This window comes from Eptatretus burgeri, chromosome 3 (genome assembly GCF_056783735.1).
Source record: "Eptatretus burgeri isolate ZD-2024b chromosome 3, Ebu_testis_v1, whole genome shotgun sequence".
Lineage (NCBI taxonomy): Eukaryota > Metazoa > Chordata > Myxini > Myxiniformes > Myxinidae > Eptatretus > Eptatretus burgeri.
In genome coordinates this window covers 6681510-6700100 of record NC_140963.1, presented here as the reverse complement: position 1 = coordinate 6700100, position 18591 = coordinate 6681510, and the positions used below count along the sequence as shown (strand labels likewise).

Below are 18591 nucleotides of genomic sequence, written 5' to 3'. Positions count from 1 at the left end.
TTTCTGCTTCAAAAACGGATCAAAAACGACACACGCCCACTTTTTGCCGTCCAATCGGTGAGCGAGGGGCGATTTGGCCCCGCCCCCAGGGCGATCGATATATGCAAATTTGTGGATCAAAAAGCCTTCACGCCCACTTTTTCTCGGGCCAATGGGGAGCGAGGTGAAAGGTCAAAGGGAGGGGGTCAAAGGCGAAGTTACGGGGGGATAAAAGGACCGTGTTCGTCAGTCAGAGTCGGTCGGAGAGTCGCAAGAGAGAACGGAAAAGGAGTCAGCAGAACGGGAACGAGAGAAGGAGCAGAACGAGGTCGGAGAGTCAAGAAGAGGAGAGTCGGAAGCAGAGGGTCAAGACTTCGCGGGCGGTGGAGCTGCTCGTCGTGTGCGTTGGAGTCGGAACGGAGGGGACGGAGCTGTGGAAAGGCGGCGACACCAGACGAGGGGGTGCTCGCGTCGTGCAGGAAGCTGCACCCGAGGGAGGCCGACAGCGCGACCTGGCCGAGGTGGAGACGCTCGTCGCATATAATAAAGATCCTCTATACCCCGAGCATCAGCAACCCCCTCCTGTTTCCCCCGCGCTGAGATAGTGCGACCAAGGGGGCCCCGTTCCCACCCCCAGCCAGGCACTGTCCACGAGGCCCGCGGGTTGCGGGGCCATCGCCGCTCCGCGGCTCATCACCAGACGGCTGGGCCCGTCCCGGGCTCCGCCTCGGGCCCACCCCATACTTGGGGGTATTCTTTCCTTGGTTTTGGGTATGTGTTGCCGGCGCCGTCTGTGAAGTAGAATTGTATAAGTGTTGCCGTGTGCTCGGTAGTCGGTATTAGCTCTGCACTGTGTTTTCACTTTTATGTTTGCTTTTTGTGTAAATGGAATTGTGTTTTCTTTTTGTGTGCATTTGGTGGAATTGTATTTGTGTGCTTCCCGTGTGCCGAGAATAAATGTGCTTTATTGTTGAACTGTTCTCCCGCTTCGCTTCGTCTTTTCCTCCATTGAATCCCCATCTTGCTTCACGTAAAGGGTTGGTAGTGGGCTGAATACGCCCGATAATTAATCGAACCGTCGAGGTCGACGATAACACCGCTCGGTTATTCTGATAGTACGGAACGGGTCGCTTAAGTGGCCCGTGTCCGAAGTCGACCTGCGGCGAGGTGCGATCGCCCGGTCTACCCTCCGCGTGGGTACTTAGGTAGTTCGAATTTGGCGAGCAACCCTATCCCACGCGGGGGCTGATTGGCTCGATCGCGGTGAGACCGAAAGGTCCACCCGTGACTGGTTCCCGGCGTTAGTCCGAGAGGGTCACGACTGGATTGTCCGTCCGGTGGGCGACGTGCCGCGATTCGAGTTACGTGGCCGTTCGCACGCCGGCGGGCGCGAATCCGCAACAATATATATATATATATATATATATATATATATATATATATATATATATATATATATATATATATATATTATACACACAAACACATGTATACATTTACATATTTACATGTACATATACATATAAACATATTTACATCTACATATACATATCCCTCTGGCTATGGCTGCAGGGAATGATCTCCCTCAAAACTGTCATCCTGGGCCTTGGATTCCTCTAATACTACTGTTTCTAAACCCACCTGAACCAGCTCGACTTGGTCCGCACTAATAATGAAATAAAATTTGTATCCTAACCTGCTCTTAATTTGGGTGGCGTGCTTAGCACACCCCAGATTCGAATCCCACTCCTGACACCAAATTTTCAGGGTTCATCCTTGCAAAATTGTTGCAGTCGGGGTGAGAGGACCACTAGGGGGGGGGGAGCTATCTCGGGTACCCACCAGACTCTCCGTCACAGGCCGTCACACACAGATAACTCCAAGACACGGCGGGTCGCTAATCAACCGTGAACACCAATAACTCAACCACGTGACCTCGGATCCTCTGTCTAGGGTTTAACCAGTTACCTAAAATAATCACGTGACCTAATTACCGGGGAACACACCCTCGGTACGCCTTGTCCGAAACGGGTCACCTTTCCGGGTCAGATGCAGCCGAGCGACGCTGCCAAGGAACATACTGGCTAGAAAAACGGATCGTTGGGAAATAAAGTTCCGGCTGGGCTAGGATACGGACCATGCTGGATCAATGAAAGAAAAGACAAAAACGAGCTGGGAACATTTCTACACAAGCATTTATTACAGACAGGTGAGGAAAAATATGTGGCACAATGAATGGATTAATTGTTGTATGTAAGCAGAGATGGTAAGGAATTTGTGGGTGCAACAAAAGATAAAGCAAGCAACACAGACACAGAGCAGACTTATTCCGATATATTCTTCTACTCGCTTAACTCTGGGCAAGGAGAAGAGCCATGAGCTACACACACACACACACACACACACACACACACACACACACACACACACACACACACACACACACACACACACACACACACACACACACACACACACACACACACACACACACACACACACACAAACCCGATGAAGAGGAGATGATCATGATAAAGGTGAGGAGATGAGGCTAACAATCTCGCAATACTTTGCACGGTCGGCCGGCCACGCTACCCAGTACACTTCGGTGGACGCTCCGTTGAGCAATCCCACCTTGAGAGTCGGTGCATCGTTTCCTGCTTGGTTACTGTGCCGGGCACAGCATGCACCGGTCCAGATAATAGGCAGAGCCGACAGGCAAGGAAGGCGGAGCGAACAGACGAGTAGGCGGGTAAGACAGTAGGCAAGAAGGCGGTGGGTGGAGTCAGCGGACGAGAATCAGCAGGTGGGTGGGCGGTGGAAGGTGGAGCCAGCACATGAGGCAGGCAGAGCATCAGGTGAATGTAGAGATCCCAGCTTTTAAAGCAAGGTGAGCCGCAAAAAGCTTCGCGATCTGTCTTTTATAAAGTCCATGGTGTGGGGTGGGGTGACGACCCGAAGTGATGCGTCATCACCCCAAATAATGCACTCCCATTGGACCCTGGCCTCACGCGGCCCGGCCCATATGGCCAGAACTGGCCTCATTTGTACATCTGGCAAGACATCGCTGAGCTGTGGAATTGTCCCACTCTGAACACCGCGACATGAATCGGCCTGCACCGAACTCCCGGGCCGTGTTCCGGCGACTGGCCACGGGGAGCATCGGCCCAGCATGCCCGTTTGGGCACCCCCGGCATTCTGCGGTTGGCACTGGTCAATGCACTTGTTCGGTCCATATGCCATGCGGCCGTGAGCGATCTGGGCCATGCATTTGCATCTCTGCTTGGTGGCCACTGCATTGAAGCGGATGTGCGGGAAGATCTCTGCCATTTGCGGGAGATATTGGTGGCCGCAGTGGCGAGCGAAGAGCGATGGTAATACGCCGTTGTAAACCAACGCACAGACCCAAATAAAGATGTGCGCCATGCGTGTCCAGTACCGTGCGATGGTAATTATCATAGGGCTGCGCGTGTGTCTGTTATCGTGGATGTGGTTAACACAGAGCGGTGATCTTCACAGGCGGCCACCTGAGCATGGAGCCGGCCTGATCTGTATCATGGATTGAAGGAAAGGATTGGATATAAATTGGGGTTGAAAAGAAGACAGATATAAATCGTAGATGCAGATTTGGGTTCAAAAGAAGATAGATATCAATACCAGATGCAGATTTGGGTTGAAAAGGGCATGCCGTGCACATCCTGTACAGTGTTGGGATTTAATGCATGATTCTACAAATACCCTTGACACAGTATTCTTGCAGTGGAGGGTTTTTCATCGTGGTGTTGATGCTTTTCTTGACCTCCACAATGACATTCATACGTCCCTATGCGGTGGCCTCGCTCATAGTGGAAAGGAAGAAAGATTTATAATTCGACCTTGCTATGAGACCCACACAACGCATTTCGTCCCGTTGACCCATTAGACATGAGGGGAAGGTCTAACTGTATGAATACTAATAAAATAACTGTCTGGGGATCACTGTATGTTGGATGCCATTGCCTTGGATGCATGCAGTTTCCAGAACCGCAACAATATATATATGTAAATGTGTATATATATTTATATCCAGCTTGAACCGTTGTTCTCTTCTCATCCATAGATTTAATCTCTTCAATAACCATCTCTTGTCTCCCACCTGCACTCACTTGTGGCCACCGTTTCTGTTTTTAACAACCAAATCCTCTCCTATCTTTCTGCACTGCCCCAATGGTTTCCTTCATTTGCAACCTACTCTCCGCATCTTCAACCATCCTCTGAACATCCCACTTAGTTCCCATTCGTATCTTTGGCCCCAGTTCACTGATCACTGGATCTTTTGAATCTCGAAGCATCATTTGGAATCTGGCTTTCCTTATCTTATATTCTTGAACTAGTGACTTAAATGGCAGCTTTATGTTTGAACTTCTGTTGTATAACACCAAACTAGCCAACATTTTAGGCAAACCCAACCATTTCCGCATGTGATGAATTAACCGTCTTTTCCATCCTCTGCACTCTTTTTGAAGCAATCTCATATATTTGTAGAGGCCATAACACACAAGGCAAAAACCCAAATTGGTAGCACCATATCACATACTTCTCTGGCAAATTACAACCATCAATTGTAGACAGACCTTACACAAGTTGTCTCTGCACCTGGATTCCTCGATGACTATCTGTTAACGGTTGTGCGTACTATCTGCCAAGACTCTTAACTGGTTGTTCATTCAATGTAGGGATTCTATCCCGAGCCACCACAAAATGAAGCTTTTTCGCTTTACCTTTCAGCATAGAAAGACTCCTGCTCTTCTTTGGCTTAAATTCCTTCCTGCTCCATTTAGTGAGCTCTTCGAGTTTCTTCAACAACATTTAGATGCTTCCAACTCAGGAGACAGAATGGTGACGTCCATAAAGGCCCTTGCTGGTGGCTGTGGTTTCTCCCGACCTCAAACTACACCAGGTGATGCTCCTTTAGTCCCATGAATAATTACTTCCACAGCCATAACAAACAGCAACGGTGAAATCACACACCCGATTGGTATGCCTACTTAAAGTGCCTGCCACCTGCTTGTATACTTCGGTGTAGAAAAACGCATTTATAAGGCAATGTAATACTGGACAATCACCTCTCTCACCTTGTTGAGGACCCAGAAAAAAAATCCAATGCTTTGGCAATAACGTGATGCTGCACTGAGCCAGATGCATTTTCCAGATCCAGCCATATAACATAAAAGATCCTTTTTTCTCTTGCCTTGCAGATCGGAGAGTGTCCCAGATCATTGCCACATGCTCGAGACGAGCCTGGCACACCTGCTTTTTGCACAGATGTACCGAAGTATTCATTATGTACCGCAAACTTGACCAGTCTTCTCGCTAATACACTAAAAAAAAAAGATCTTACCTTCCACATTCAATCAAGAGATTGGCCGAAACTGATGTATCTCCTTCGACTCCTCTTCTTTGGGGATATAAATGCCATAAACACACATATATATATATATATATATATATATATATATATATATATATATATATATATATATATATATATATATATATATATATATATATATATATATATATTCATAGTTAACGTGTATTCTCTTAGATTACGTAGCACGTGGCAAATCAAATGAACTCATTGAAACTCTCGTTTTATGAATGAAATGCCATGTACTGGCTTTGAGGAAATGCACCTTGTAATTCTTGGACAACCTTGTGACACGGTACCCAAACCACGGACTCGAGATTTATTCTTTATTTATTTCATTTTCATGGGTAATTGATATTGTTCACTCTGCTTTTTTTTCATCTGCGTTGTCTTACCTTGCTCGAAGGAACAGACGAAGGGCATGGAACCATGCAGGCTTCCTGATGAAGTACCTGCGGAAGGTTCGTTACCTGCCGGTCACACCTGTTCCGAGTCACGGCTGTTTTTAGCATATCATCGGCAGTGCTGTGTCATGCCAGACTGACAATGAGCCATTCTCTTTTTAAACGCTCCCCGGTCTCCACGCTCAGCGCATCCTCATTTGGCAGCATTGGGCGGGCCCAGTGGGATGCCGAGGGGCTTCGAAGAGGCGATGCGGCCGTCGCACGCTCTGGAGGGGTAGTCAGCGTGGTCTGGTGCGGAAAGACGGAGCGAGCGAGCAGGCCGACGTGCCGAGGATTCCTCCGGCGCCGGAGACCGTGGGAAGCCTTGACTCGTCTCCGAGTTCGATATGTACTTGCACAGCTTCGAGGATTCCGAACCGGTGGGAGTCGCGCCTGGCAATCTCGGATCATTCCTTCATCACACTCTTCCCTCCACATCTCTGTTTCGGAATCATTGTAACAACTCCCTTCGCTTTCCCTGTGCTCTCTACCTTGACCCCGGTCTCCATCCTTTCATTTATTCCGTTGACAGTACCAGTCGTTTAATATCTCGTCACTCGTCTGTTTTGTGTTCCTCTCACTCTCCATCTCCATTATCGCGCAGACGAAAGGCGTCTCTGAACCCAAATTTGGATCGACAGACACTTCGTGTTATAATTATTAAATTGGCAGCTGAAATGATGTCATGAAACACTGAATTGTCTTTCCCTACACCCATGGACCTGTTTCCCAAGGGTGCTCATTTTCCAAGCTTATTGAGAAATGTACAGTAAAGTATAGTACGTTCTTTGCCAGCCGGCAGCCCCACCAGCTGGGTTCATGTTGTTGCCCAAAAGGGCATCACCCATCAGATCAGGCTCTCGGCATTCCTCACCCAAGTGTTGGCCAATCTAGAGCAACAAGTCACATCGTCAGAAAATGTCAAAAAATGGAAGTGACAATGTTTGATGGATAATCTGAAACTGAAATAATTTAAGATATCTTGTTGACATGAAAGTGAGACAATTGAAGAGCCTTCTTTGATCTGATAGATCAAGACACAAGTGATACTGCAGTGACCCTGACATGATATAGACAGTATTTGTTTAGTTTGAATGATGAACGCAGAAACATGTCCTGGATTAAAAGAATGGTGGTGATTCATCCGAGCTTGCTGATACTGACATGTCATTATCTTGCAGCTAAAGTTCATATTGGCTTCCGAATACAGATAAAAAACCTGCCACTTCACTTTGCTTGATAATATCCCTTTCCATGGTAGTATATAACTATATATGTATATATATATATATATATATATATATATATATATATATATATATATATATATATATGTATATATATATATATGTATATATGTATGTATATATATGTATATATATATATATATATGTATGTATATGTATATATGTATATATGTATGTATATGTATGTATATGTATATGTATATATATATATATATATATATATATGTATATATATATATATGTATATATATATATATATATTTGTATATATATGTATGTATATATATACATATATGTATATATACATATAGATAGACATATACTGATACATATACAAACATATCCTAGCAAATACCACCCGTTGCTGACGGGAACACTGAGTGAGGCGGTAATGGGTGTAGGAGTGAGGAGGGAGGGAGAGAGAGAAGGGGTGGGGGAAGGAAAGGCAGTGAGAGGTAAGAGGAAGGGAAGGCAGACATGTGGTGGTGCGTGAATTAGGATTCATACAGTCTCATAAAAATGATTCTGCATTGAATAACAGTGAAGATGGAAACAAAGTAGTGTCTTTCTCTGGGAGGTATTTATAGGATGAATGGTAGAAAATGGATTTCAAACACCGCCCAGACGTGTCCGGAAATAAACACAGATGGAGACAAACACTGTCCGGGCACGTCCGGAGCCAAGACTTCCAAAGACAAACACCGCCCAGACACGTTTAGAGACGAACTCCCATCCTGACATAAATACCACCCGGACGCATCTGGAACCAAGCTGTCCGGAGACAAGCTTCTGTCCGGACATAAATACTGCCCAGACACATCCAGAGATGAGCACTGCCCAAAAGCGTCTGGAGACAAACTCCCGTCCGGACATAAACACCGCCCGAAGATTTCTGGAGACAAGCTGTCCAGATATAAACATCGCTTGTACACGTCCAGAGACAAACTCCTGCCTGGACATACACACCGTCCAAACACTTATGGCGATAACCATTGTCCAGAAGTAACCACCATCCAGATACGTGGGGAGGGGGGCGGGTGTGGGGGGAGAGAGAGAGAGAGAGAGAGAGAGAGAGAGAGAGAGAGAGAGAGAGAGAGAGAGAGAGAGAGAGAGAGAGAGAGAGAGAGAGAGAGAGAGAGAGAGAGAGAGAATGGGAGAGAGAGAATGGGAGAGAGAGAATGGGAGAGAGAGAATGGGAGAGTGAGAATGGGAGAGTGAGAATGGGAGAGTTAAAATGGGAGAGTGAGAATGGGAGAGTGAGAATGTGAGAGTGAGAATGGGAGAGTGAGAATGGGAGAGTGAGAATGGGAGAGTGAGAATGGGAGAGTGAGAATGGGAGAGTGAGAGAGTTGTTGGAGGAGGCTGCTACATTGTATTGGGAGGGATTAGAGGAAGGATGGGACAAAGACAGAGAGAGAGGGTTGGGGATTGGGGAGTTAGCAAGGAGAATGTTATGCTTTATGAACAACAACAGCAACATACACACACACATATATATATATATATATATATATATATATATATATATATATATATATATATATATATATATATATATATATATATATACATATATACTGAAATGCAAAAGAAACTTACCACCTTTTAAACCTTCAAATATCAACAATAACACTGCGTGTAGTAAATGTGTGAACTTATTTGTGGACAATTGTGTCCTCGCTGTCAGACAAAACGGTCACGGATGGTGACTTGAACCTTCAATGGTCACTTCATAGCACAGCTGTTGAACAGCCGTTTTGACTGTCAGTGATTAGCCAAGGGGTACTGACAAAGCCAGTCTGTAACTAGGGGTTCTATCTCCCCAACTGGTAAGGTACAGGATTACGTTGGTATCGCAATTAAAGATGCGTGACCGGAGGCCTGTGCCGAGCCGGCCGGCGTTATCGACTCCCGGAGAAGGTGGTGGTGAGGGTGGCACCAGGGACCGGGTCAGATTCCCGCCACCCCGGATCCGCAACAATATATGTATATGTATCTGTATATGTATGTGTATGTATATATGTGTGTATGTATGTATAGATATATATATATATATATATATATATATATATATATATATATATATATATATATATATATATATATATATATTTTTTTTTTTTGCAGAACATTGGGGCGGTTGGGATTACACATTTTTTAAAGAAGAAGAAGGTGCTTCCAACCAACAGTAAAAACTATATTCAATCTCAAAAAGTGAGATTAGCGGATCGACTCCGGATTGGTGGAAGCTGGTGGCTCTCCATCTCACCTTTCTTCGCACAGAATAGGTCATACCTGTGATCATTGACCTTCGTGAATGATGCCTTTGGTGCAGAGAGGAGGCAAGTAAATACCTCTAGTTTGTCCATCAATTCTTGGAAGAGGTCCCGTATGTGACCCAACTCTAGGAATGTGTCCTGGGTTTCTCTATTGCTGGTCACGAGTTTCAAGGCGCTTGTCTTACCTTTGCCTGCAAACGCACTGACAGTGTCACATCCTGTATATGCATGCATCCCAATGGGAGCCCTACAGACATCTCTGCCAACAGTGGCAGCAACCTTCTTGATGTCAACGAGCCTCATCTGGGTTCTTGTTCCACATTTCTGGAACAGTGGGACTCCAATCTTGTCATGAAATGCCAAGGACATTATGAAGACATCTGTGTCCTCTGAGCAGATCACTGCAGCCTGATAGCCCTCTCTTGCTGCACGAGCAGCATGGAGAAGTAGGCACCCATCTGCTTCTTCCTGTTGGCACTGAAGAGCTGGCACCTCCTCACTGTCCTGAGCTACGAGTCCTGAATCCTGAATAACATGAGTTACGTGCCTAACAATTTTCAAGAAGATAAAGCCTATAATAAGAGACAACCATTGGTTTTAAATAGAATGTCTTCTTGTGTCTTACGCCGGTTTTAGAAAAGTTTATTTTGGGATGGGGTTATTAACCCGCTAATAACACACAAAAGGCTATCACATGGTTTCGGACTGGAGAGATGTATACCCTGGCAAAAATTACGATGAGCATTATTCCCCTCGGATGGTACCAGTGGCCAAAAATTACTGGGTCTCGCTCATGGCCTAATTGCTTTCTCAATCAATTTGATTATTTGGGGGTTGATCTTGTGCACTTGCATGTATTTTATCATCCATGGAAATGTGACACGATCAAAAGCTTATTGTTTTTTTCAAGTGTGGCCTTGCTTAGTAGTAGGTGGTCTATTGTTCCATAGTATCCTCTCTTACATCCCTGCTGTTCTGCCTCTGGGCCTTCTTGTGCTAGGTGATGGTACATCATTTCTGTGATAATTCCCATTGGAAGTTTGTATGTATTAGTCTTGCCCCAAAAGGGTTGTGAGAATATTGGTGTGTGTGCGTGCGTGCGTGCGTGCGTGCGCGTGCGTGTCTATACATTTTCACTTTAACGTTTTTTTTTCTTCTCTGAAACAGCTTGTCCAATGGATGCGAAACTTTAAACTTAGGAGGAAAAAATATTTATGTTCAAGGACTTCATACTTGCTTCATCTTACACCTGCACAAGTGGATAAGCTGCAAGAGCAATTTGTGGACTGTCAACTTCTCGAGAAGCATGATATTCCTGATGCAGTATGGGAAAAAGCAATAGTACATGAGGAAAGGGCAGAAGAAAAGGAGAATGGATATGATATGGGATTACATATTAGATGTTAAGAACGGTCTTGCTTCTTGCAGATTTAATTATCTGTCAAAATTAGCTAAATTTATTTTGATTTAAACCCATATTCTGTTTCCTAACTCCTCCTTATGCACCGCTTCAGTTCAGCCCTGTCAAAGACTTTTCTTCAATCAAGAAACCAATTGACTGCTGGGGAACAGCAAATGTTCTGTATTTTTCTGATTGCTTCTTACTCAGTCTGGACATTGACTTTCATGATTACAATGGGACTTGACTGTGAGCTGTAAAACTTAGTCTTAGCACCCACGATGCTTGCAATTCAACACATCAGGAGACTCATAGTGTACACATGTTTAATTACATCCTGAAAGTCAGCCAATGTAGCACTCGCTCATCGTTCATACATGATCAAGTTTACATCCTCATGGTCAACTATTATAACACTCAACTCATCGAGTATGAATGACTAAATATGGTGGTCTTTATGTTCATGTGAGCACCTTGTGGTCTTTGAAGAACGAATTGTGTTGCCGAGGTCTTGCGTGCTTTGTTTCTCCAGATATTGTTCCCGGTTATTATTCACTTCTGCCATATCTTAATCAATTTGTCATTTGAATCTGATTCAAAAGATATTGAGTTTTTCTTGACATGTTACCTCTACGTTCTCCCTTTCCTATGCTTTACCCCTTTGGCAGGGCTCTGCTGACTCGTACAACAGCCGTCCCTCAGACTCTGATGTCTCCCTGGAAGAAGATCGAGAAGCACTTAAGCGTGAGGCTGAGAAGCAGGCCATAGCTCAGCTAGAGAAGGCCAAGGTGAGCTAATGGTTTCGTGAACCTTTCACATGGACCACAAAAGTCAATCACAGGCACCACAAGGCTGCATATTATATCCTGTCATAATGGGTCTTTCACTGAATTAAATGGTATCAAACAGGCTTAAAGGATTTATTTACAAGTGAAAAATATGAAAAGTTAATGCAAGCAACTCCTCCTTTGATATCATTTGTTCCTACATGACAGAAACCTTGAAAGAGATTAAAGTAGGCCTGCATTTTCCCACGGTTTTGTTGCTACGTTTATTTATATGGTTATTTTTTTTACTTTCAATTCATTCAATTCCCATTACCTTGGACGGGACGATAATAGAAGCCAGACTGCGTTTTCTAACGTTTATTCAAGGAAGACAGAATTTGAGAAAGGACATTTATTATCTTGCCAAAACGAAGTTTTTGCAAGATATGTTAGTCAGCTTGTATGTTTTTTATTTTTTATTTTTTATTTTTGTCTGTAATCACGTATAAAAAATTCTGCAGAGCACAGTTATCATTGGAAATTTTTGTAACTTCGCATATCAGAGGTCTATAGAGATCCCTTTCAGCGCACAAAATTTTGAAGGTCAAGGTCAAAGGTCAAGGTCACATTGTCGCAAATCAGGGGAGTCGACGAAACCCTTATTTTTTGAGTAATTTTGATCGGATCGTCTTCAAACTTCATGGGAATATAGTTCATGGTCTGGCGCTCAGCTGATTAATTTTTGGTGGCGATTGGCCTTGACCTTCATGGTTAGCGCCGAAGGTCAAACATATTTGACCCCAAGGTCAAATTTTCAAGTTTTAGGAACCATATCGAGTAGTACTTCAAATTGAACACCTCGATGAGTGCTTTCTAGATATGTCAAGCTTGAGACATTATGACGTCATTTGGTGACGTTATGAGGCAAACATATGAGGCAAGCATATTTTTCATGGTTACTCTGTAGAACGATTCTCATCGGAATCTCTCGTAGGCAGATATTCCTCAAGGAGTCACTCCTGGTGGATAGCAGCTCTGTTCACCTCAGTGTGACCTTAAAGAAGTCACACGTGGTCACCTTTTGGCAAGATACGGGTCACCCTGCGGGTGACATTGGTTTAATTATTTTTTCCTTGAAATTCCTTTGCAATCTATTTTAATCTAGTTATTTATGTATTTATTTATTTATTTATTTATTTGTTTGTTTGATTATTTATTTATTTGTTTAATTTTTTAAGATATCCCAAACACTCTTTCAAAAGTTCAAATGAATAACGTTTTCTGAGATGCTGCTCATTCATCGTCCAATTTTGTTTGTCAAGGTGCATGTTGTCCATCACACTCACTCCATTTTCCTTATTTCATTCTCTCCTCCATGGGCATCCGCAGGGAGGGGCAAGGGGGGGGGGCATTTGCCCCCCCCTGGAAAATCAAAAATTTGAAAAAATTACATGGAAAATACAAAATGAATAAAATAACATAAACATTTCTCAACAGTTCATTCAGTTAGAGCAGGTTACTACTCTTGGAACAGGAATTGGAGCCGTCGGGGATCTCTTCCGAAATTGTCAATGACCCTGTTCATGAGCTCGGTCTTCTGGCTGTTCACTTTGTCGCGGTGGACACTTAGCATGCAGAGGCCGGACAGACGTTTATCACTCATCGTTGATCTTAACCAGGTCTTCACCCTGCGCAGTGTGCTGAAGGACCTTTCCACTGTACATGATGTTGCAGGCAGAGTCAGTGCGATGAGGATAGCCTTGCGCACAGCAGGGATCAGAGTGGTCTGCTTCACCAGCTCGATCATACCCAGAGAGTTGTCATCCAGTGGCTTATGCTTCTGCACGTCATACCACGCTAGAGCTTCTTCTACAAGGTTGTCAATGCCATACATTTCCTTGACAGATGAAACGATGTGCTTGAATTCATCTCTTTCTGTTTGCTGCATTTCTCTCGGATGTAGTGCGAAAATTTGAAAATCTGGCGTGTTACTTTCACCAAAGCGACTTTCCAGAGACTGGATCAAGGAATCCATGTACGGGACATAGATGGTGCGGCGATAGTACTCCTCAATGGAGCCTCCTACATTCGGCCGGTGGACCTGGCGTGCGCATCGCCGAGGCATAGTCAAGTCTATGCCAAGTTCTTCTGCCAAGGTTTTCACCTCAGGGATGACATCTTCTGAGAACACACGGTCTGCACCATCCCGGTGAGCTCAGAAAGCCTTCATCAACAGGTCGATGTGATCTCGGACTCCCATCATGTCCATGTCGACTGCTTGCAGCTGTTGGGTCACTGGCTCCAACATCGCTGAGTACTTCGCAATGATCTTCAGACAGATGAGGAACACTGTGGTTCCTGCAGCACACCTCAGCTGATACGCCGTCTGACGCGTACTCTGTGACTCGTGCTGGTTTGCCTCCAGTTGCTCCAGTTGTGCATAGATATCACAAAAGTTCTCTGAAAAGATGCGGATGCTTTTGTACTTTGTGCTCCATCTGGTTTCACACAACAAAGGTATATTTGGAACCAGTCTCCTGTGCTTGGGACTGTCACGGAAGAATTTAATGATAGATTTCACAGTTCCAGTCGTATTCCTCACATCTGCGACAGAATTCAGATCATGAACCACCAAATTCAGTCGATGTGAAGAGCAGTGCACGAAAACCAGCTTTAGGATAGGTGTTCCTGATACGGGCCTGTACACCATTGTCTTTTCCTGCCATGGTTGAGCATCCATCGTAGCCTTGGCCGTGGAGCTTGTCGAGGTTAAGACCAATTTTTATTGCTTGGTCGATGATAGTATCTGCAATTGTTGCAGTGTCCACCCTCTCCAGTGGAATGAATCCAAGGAATTCCTCACGTATGGTGGCCGAGTCATTCCGTTGTTCCTGCAGCACAACAAATCATACTCCAATGGACAGTTGCTCGGTGCCTGATATGTCAGCAGTTTCATCTGCAATGATAGAGAATCCATTTGATTCATTTGCAGCTTTCACAATATTGTCTCTTACTACTTCTTCGGAGAGAACCATCAGCTCGTTCTGTACACAAACTGATGTGTATCTCCAATTTTTGCTTGCGCCCTCCATGTGATCCTTCAGGACCGTGTCCCCTGCTTCTATCCTGAATCGCAGTAGGTCACAGAGGTTCCCCGATGTACTCTCCTTCCCCCTCAATGCAATGTCATGGCTGCAGCAGAACAGAATGCTGGATAGTACGGGGAACAGTTTCTCTCGGTTTTGAGTGACTGCTTTGTTGACTGCTCGGTCCATCTGGCTCACGATGGTCAACTCTGGCCTTTGCACGGTGGTGAGGAAATTGTTGGCATCTTGCAGTGCGCCTTTGTGCCAGGAGGAAAGCATGTGCTTCCTCGCGCACTCATTGAAGTCTTTGTATTTAACAAAAGGAGTCACGATGAACGCACCCATTAGACCTCGGTGCACTGGTTGAGGGAACAGCACACAGTATTTGCACAGAGCACCTTTCAAGTGACTTGAGTAGGCCAGCCATGGAGAATATTGGTTTATCCACGTGTGGCGGAAACAGTGGGAGCCCTGTGAATCGTTCTGATAGCTGTAATCAGTTGGTGGGACGTACGTGTTCATCAGGAGGTCATATCTTCGATTATTGGTCAAATGTTCTGTGGTTTTGACGTATGATCCAATGTCCAGATGATGAGGCAAGTCATTGGCCACTTTCGCAAGTGGTGTTTGGGGTGGCATCTGATTGGTTGCTGTGAGTAACTGCTCGTGGTGTCTCGTGTCCCCCTCTGCGCTGCTCTGCTGGTTCAACATGCGTCTCCGATGTACCCGGGGTGTCTTGATTGTTGTCAGAGTCATCAGACTTACGTTTTTTTTAAAGAACCTCCTGATATCCATTTCACATTCCTGAAAAATAAGAAAAATGAGGTTGACATAACAATACAAATTTAATACACTGGTCTTCCCCGGACTCTATAACAATCAAATCAAGAGCATTTAGTTTGATTATTTTGTATAAAATCCAACGTAGAAAATTAGCATGAGCTTTGTTCCTGAAATAAAATAAATAGCCGCAACACAGAAGGAATGAACGAAAAAACACTATCTTCCACGCCAAATATCATGACATTCGATCAATCGTGTGTCTTAAACCTGAAGAATTGTTAACATTTTGTTCTGTTATTTACAGTAATCTTAGCAAAAAGATGTCTTCACACTTCACACGGCGATCTCAGGATAACATTGCCCCCCCTGCATTTTTTTCTGCGGACACCCATGCTCTCCTCCCATGTTTTCTCCAAGTCCTTTTCAAGCTCATTACTCTTGCTGAAGAATTCGGAGACGGAATTGCATTTGGGTCCATTTGTTTGTTTGTTTGTCTGTCTGTCTGTTTGTCCGCATAGAACTAGAACTTTCGTGTTTTTATCCGCAACCGTTTGTCAGATTGAAACAAAATTTTTACCATTGGTGCTTCTACTCATGTAGAATGTTTTAATGATAATTATGATGTCACAGGTCATGTGGTGTGGCAGCTATATTGGAAAAACGGGGAAAAAAAACTTTAGACCTCTGTATCTCTGAAACTGAACCAAGGTAAAAATTGAAACTTGGTACAAAGCAAGTATTCATGTGGAATGAAGGTGATTTTTATTTATGACGTCATAGTTGCATATGTGGAACGCCACATCCGATCAGTATGAAAAATTTTGAGGGTCATCTCGGGATAAAATGGTCCACAGAAAAAAAAAAATTTACGTCATCGGTCAAGTGATTCAGCAGCCATATTGATTTATGGTTTTTTTTAAAACTTCAAAAACCTTCTCTGAAATGGCTGAAAAGATCGAGGCAAAACTTTACACATATGACCGTCTATCCATGAGGAACAAAATGGTCACACATATGACATCATAGGTCACATGGTTTGGCAGCCATATTGAATTTACCCGAAAACTGATAAAAAAAAAATACACCACTCAAAAGAAGTACTGGCGAGGGTTTGAAATCTCTGCTCTTTTTCTTGTTCTTTCTGTTATGCCATAAACATGACCATGTAGTATTCTGCTTATTCAGGCTGGCTGGATAGCATAGAGGTATGCACACTTGCCTTAAGGTGCTGTCACACCTTGATGTTTTAGCCAGCGTATGGCAAGGTCTCAAAATGTATGTAAAACGTTGGCGTACGCTGAAATTTTGATGTTTTTTTTAAAGTTTTGGTCATATTCATAACGTGTTGGTCGTATGCATAACATATTAGTAACAGGCACAGAAAGTTACGTTGTCTTATAGATAACTTATACCAACAAATGCTTAGCCTGTTGTCGGCGTTCACAACCGATGCCCAACGATAGTTTAACTTAGGCATAGCGCGCTGCACGTATCGCCGATGAACTCGTGGCGTAGCCTGTTAAAAACCTGCTGCACGCCGATTTAAATCGTAACTACCTGAGAATTGGAAGTATCAACATCGCAGTCACACCTTGACGATTTAGCCAGCGTATGCCGACCTATGAAAAATGTGTCTAAAACGCTGGCACACGTCGAATACGGTATGGGTTAGATGTGTATACGTAAAGAGCACGCTGGCATACGTCGTAGTTTTCTGGCATACGGTCGTCATACGCCGAGTATGTCGAGAAATTTTCAGCATGTTGAAAATTTCTCGACGTACTCGACGTATGACACACGTTCCGCATACGCTGGCATAAGTTGGAGGCACGCTACGTGATCGCTGACACACGTCGACATACGTTACTTGTACGTTACTCATAAGTCGAAACACGTCGAGGTAATTGTTAGCGTCGGTGTTCCAGACTCCCTGTTTTTTTTTTTTTGTTTTGTTTTTTCCTTCGGTATGACGGTGATGTTGACACTTCGATTTCTAGTGCGGTTATGATTTAAATCGTTGAGCAGCAGCCTATTAATTATATTATATTATAACCGCACTAGAAATCGAAGTGTCAACAACACCGTCATACTGAAGAAAAAAAAAAGCAGGGAGTCTGGAACACTGACGCTAACCATTACCTTGACGTGTTTCGATTTATGAGTAACTTACAAGTAACTTTTGTCGACGTGTGTCAACGATCGCGTAACGTGCCTACAACACGTTACTCATCGGTTCGAAATAAGTTTCGGGTTCGCTAAACATTACCTCGACGTGTTTCGACTTATGAGTAACTTACAAGTAACGTGTGTCAACGATCGCATAACGTGCCTACAAGTTATGGCCAGCGTAGCGGAACGTGTGAGCCATACGCTAGCATATGTCAAAAAATTTCAAGCATGTTAAAATTTGAGGACAACCGCAAAGTACAATGATTAAAGCCAGCGTACTACGACGTATGGCAGTGTTTTTCAGCGTGCTATTAACGTATACAAAACTTACCCATAACGTATTCGACGTGTGCCAGCATTTTAGACAAATTTTTCATAAGTCGGCATACGCTGGCTAAATCATCAAGGTGTGACAGCGCCTTCAGAGCTGTTTTAACCGAGGTTCAATTCTCAACCCAACTATAAACTGTCACCCTTGAGTTTCACATGCAGGGCCATTGATATACGTGCAGTCCTTTGGATGGAAGTTAATCTAGATGTCCCATCTGATTTGCTCACAATAGTTTGTGGACGTGAAATATCTCATGAAGTATGGCAAAGAGGAGGTGAGTTATTGCTGGTGTTCTGAACAGCACATTTAATTGTCAGTACTTTATTGAATCACACGTATGTACTCTGATGTTGGATCTGACCACCACCTTGTGATTGCTGAGATTCACCTGAAATTGAAGAAGAGAACGATTTTGCCTCAACAATTTCCATATGCCCTGGAGAAACTGAACTATCAGGGTACAGCACAAAGTTTCTTGCTGACCCTTTCCAACCAGTTTGAAGCCTCTGCAATGTGCAGGTGACTTTGAAGAGCAGAGGAGGATCTTCAAGAATGTGAATCAAGAGGCAGCAGATGTCAACATCTGAAGTAGGAGAGGGACTCATAAACAGCGTTGGATCAGTGACCCAACATGGAAGCTTATTGATGAAAGGAAGGCAGTCAAAAACAGCAGATACCAGGAAAGGGTAACAAACAGG

The 18591-nt window shown here is 44.1% G+C and overlaps 1 protein-coding gene across 5 annotated transcripts in view; it reads left to right on the top strand.

Annotated features, from left to right (window-relative positions):
- The window catches only part of LOC147029343 (voltage-dependent L-type calcium channel subunit beta-1-like), a 333734-nt gene that overhangs the window by 172928 nt on the left and 142215 nt on the right, over positions 1–18591 (top strand). For 3 of the 5 annotated variants that reach the window (XM_085872338.1, XM_085872336.1, XM_085872337.1), the window contains one exon: positions 11426–11545. In XM_085872338.1, the coding sequence (XP_085728464.1) occupies positions 11426–11545 (120 nt within the window). Of the gene's footprint in view, positions 1–6015; positions 6213–11425; positions 11546–18591 lie in introns of those variants that run through there. The other 2 variants (XM_085872339.1, XM_085872341.1) reach the window with 2 other exon arrangements.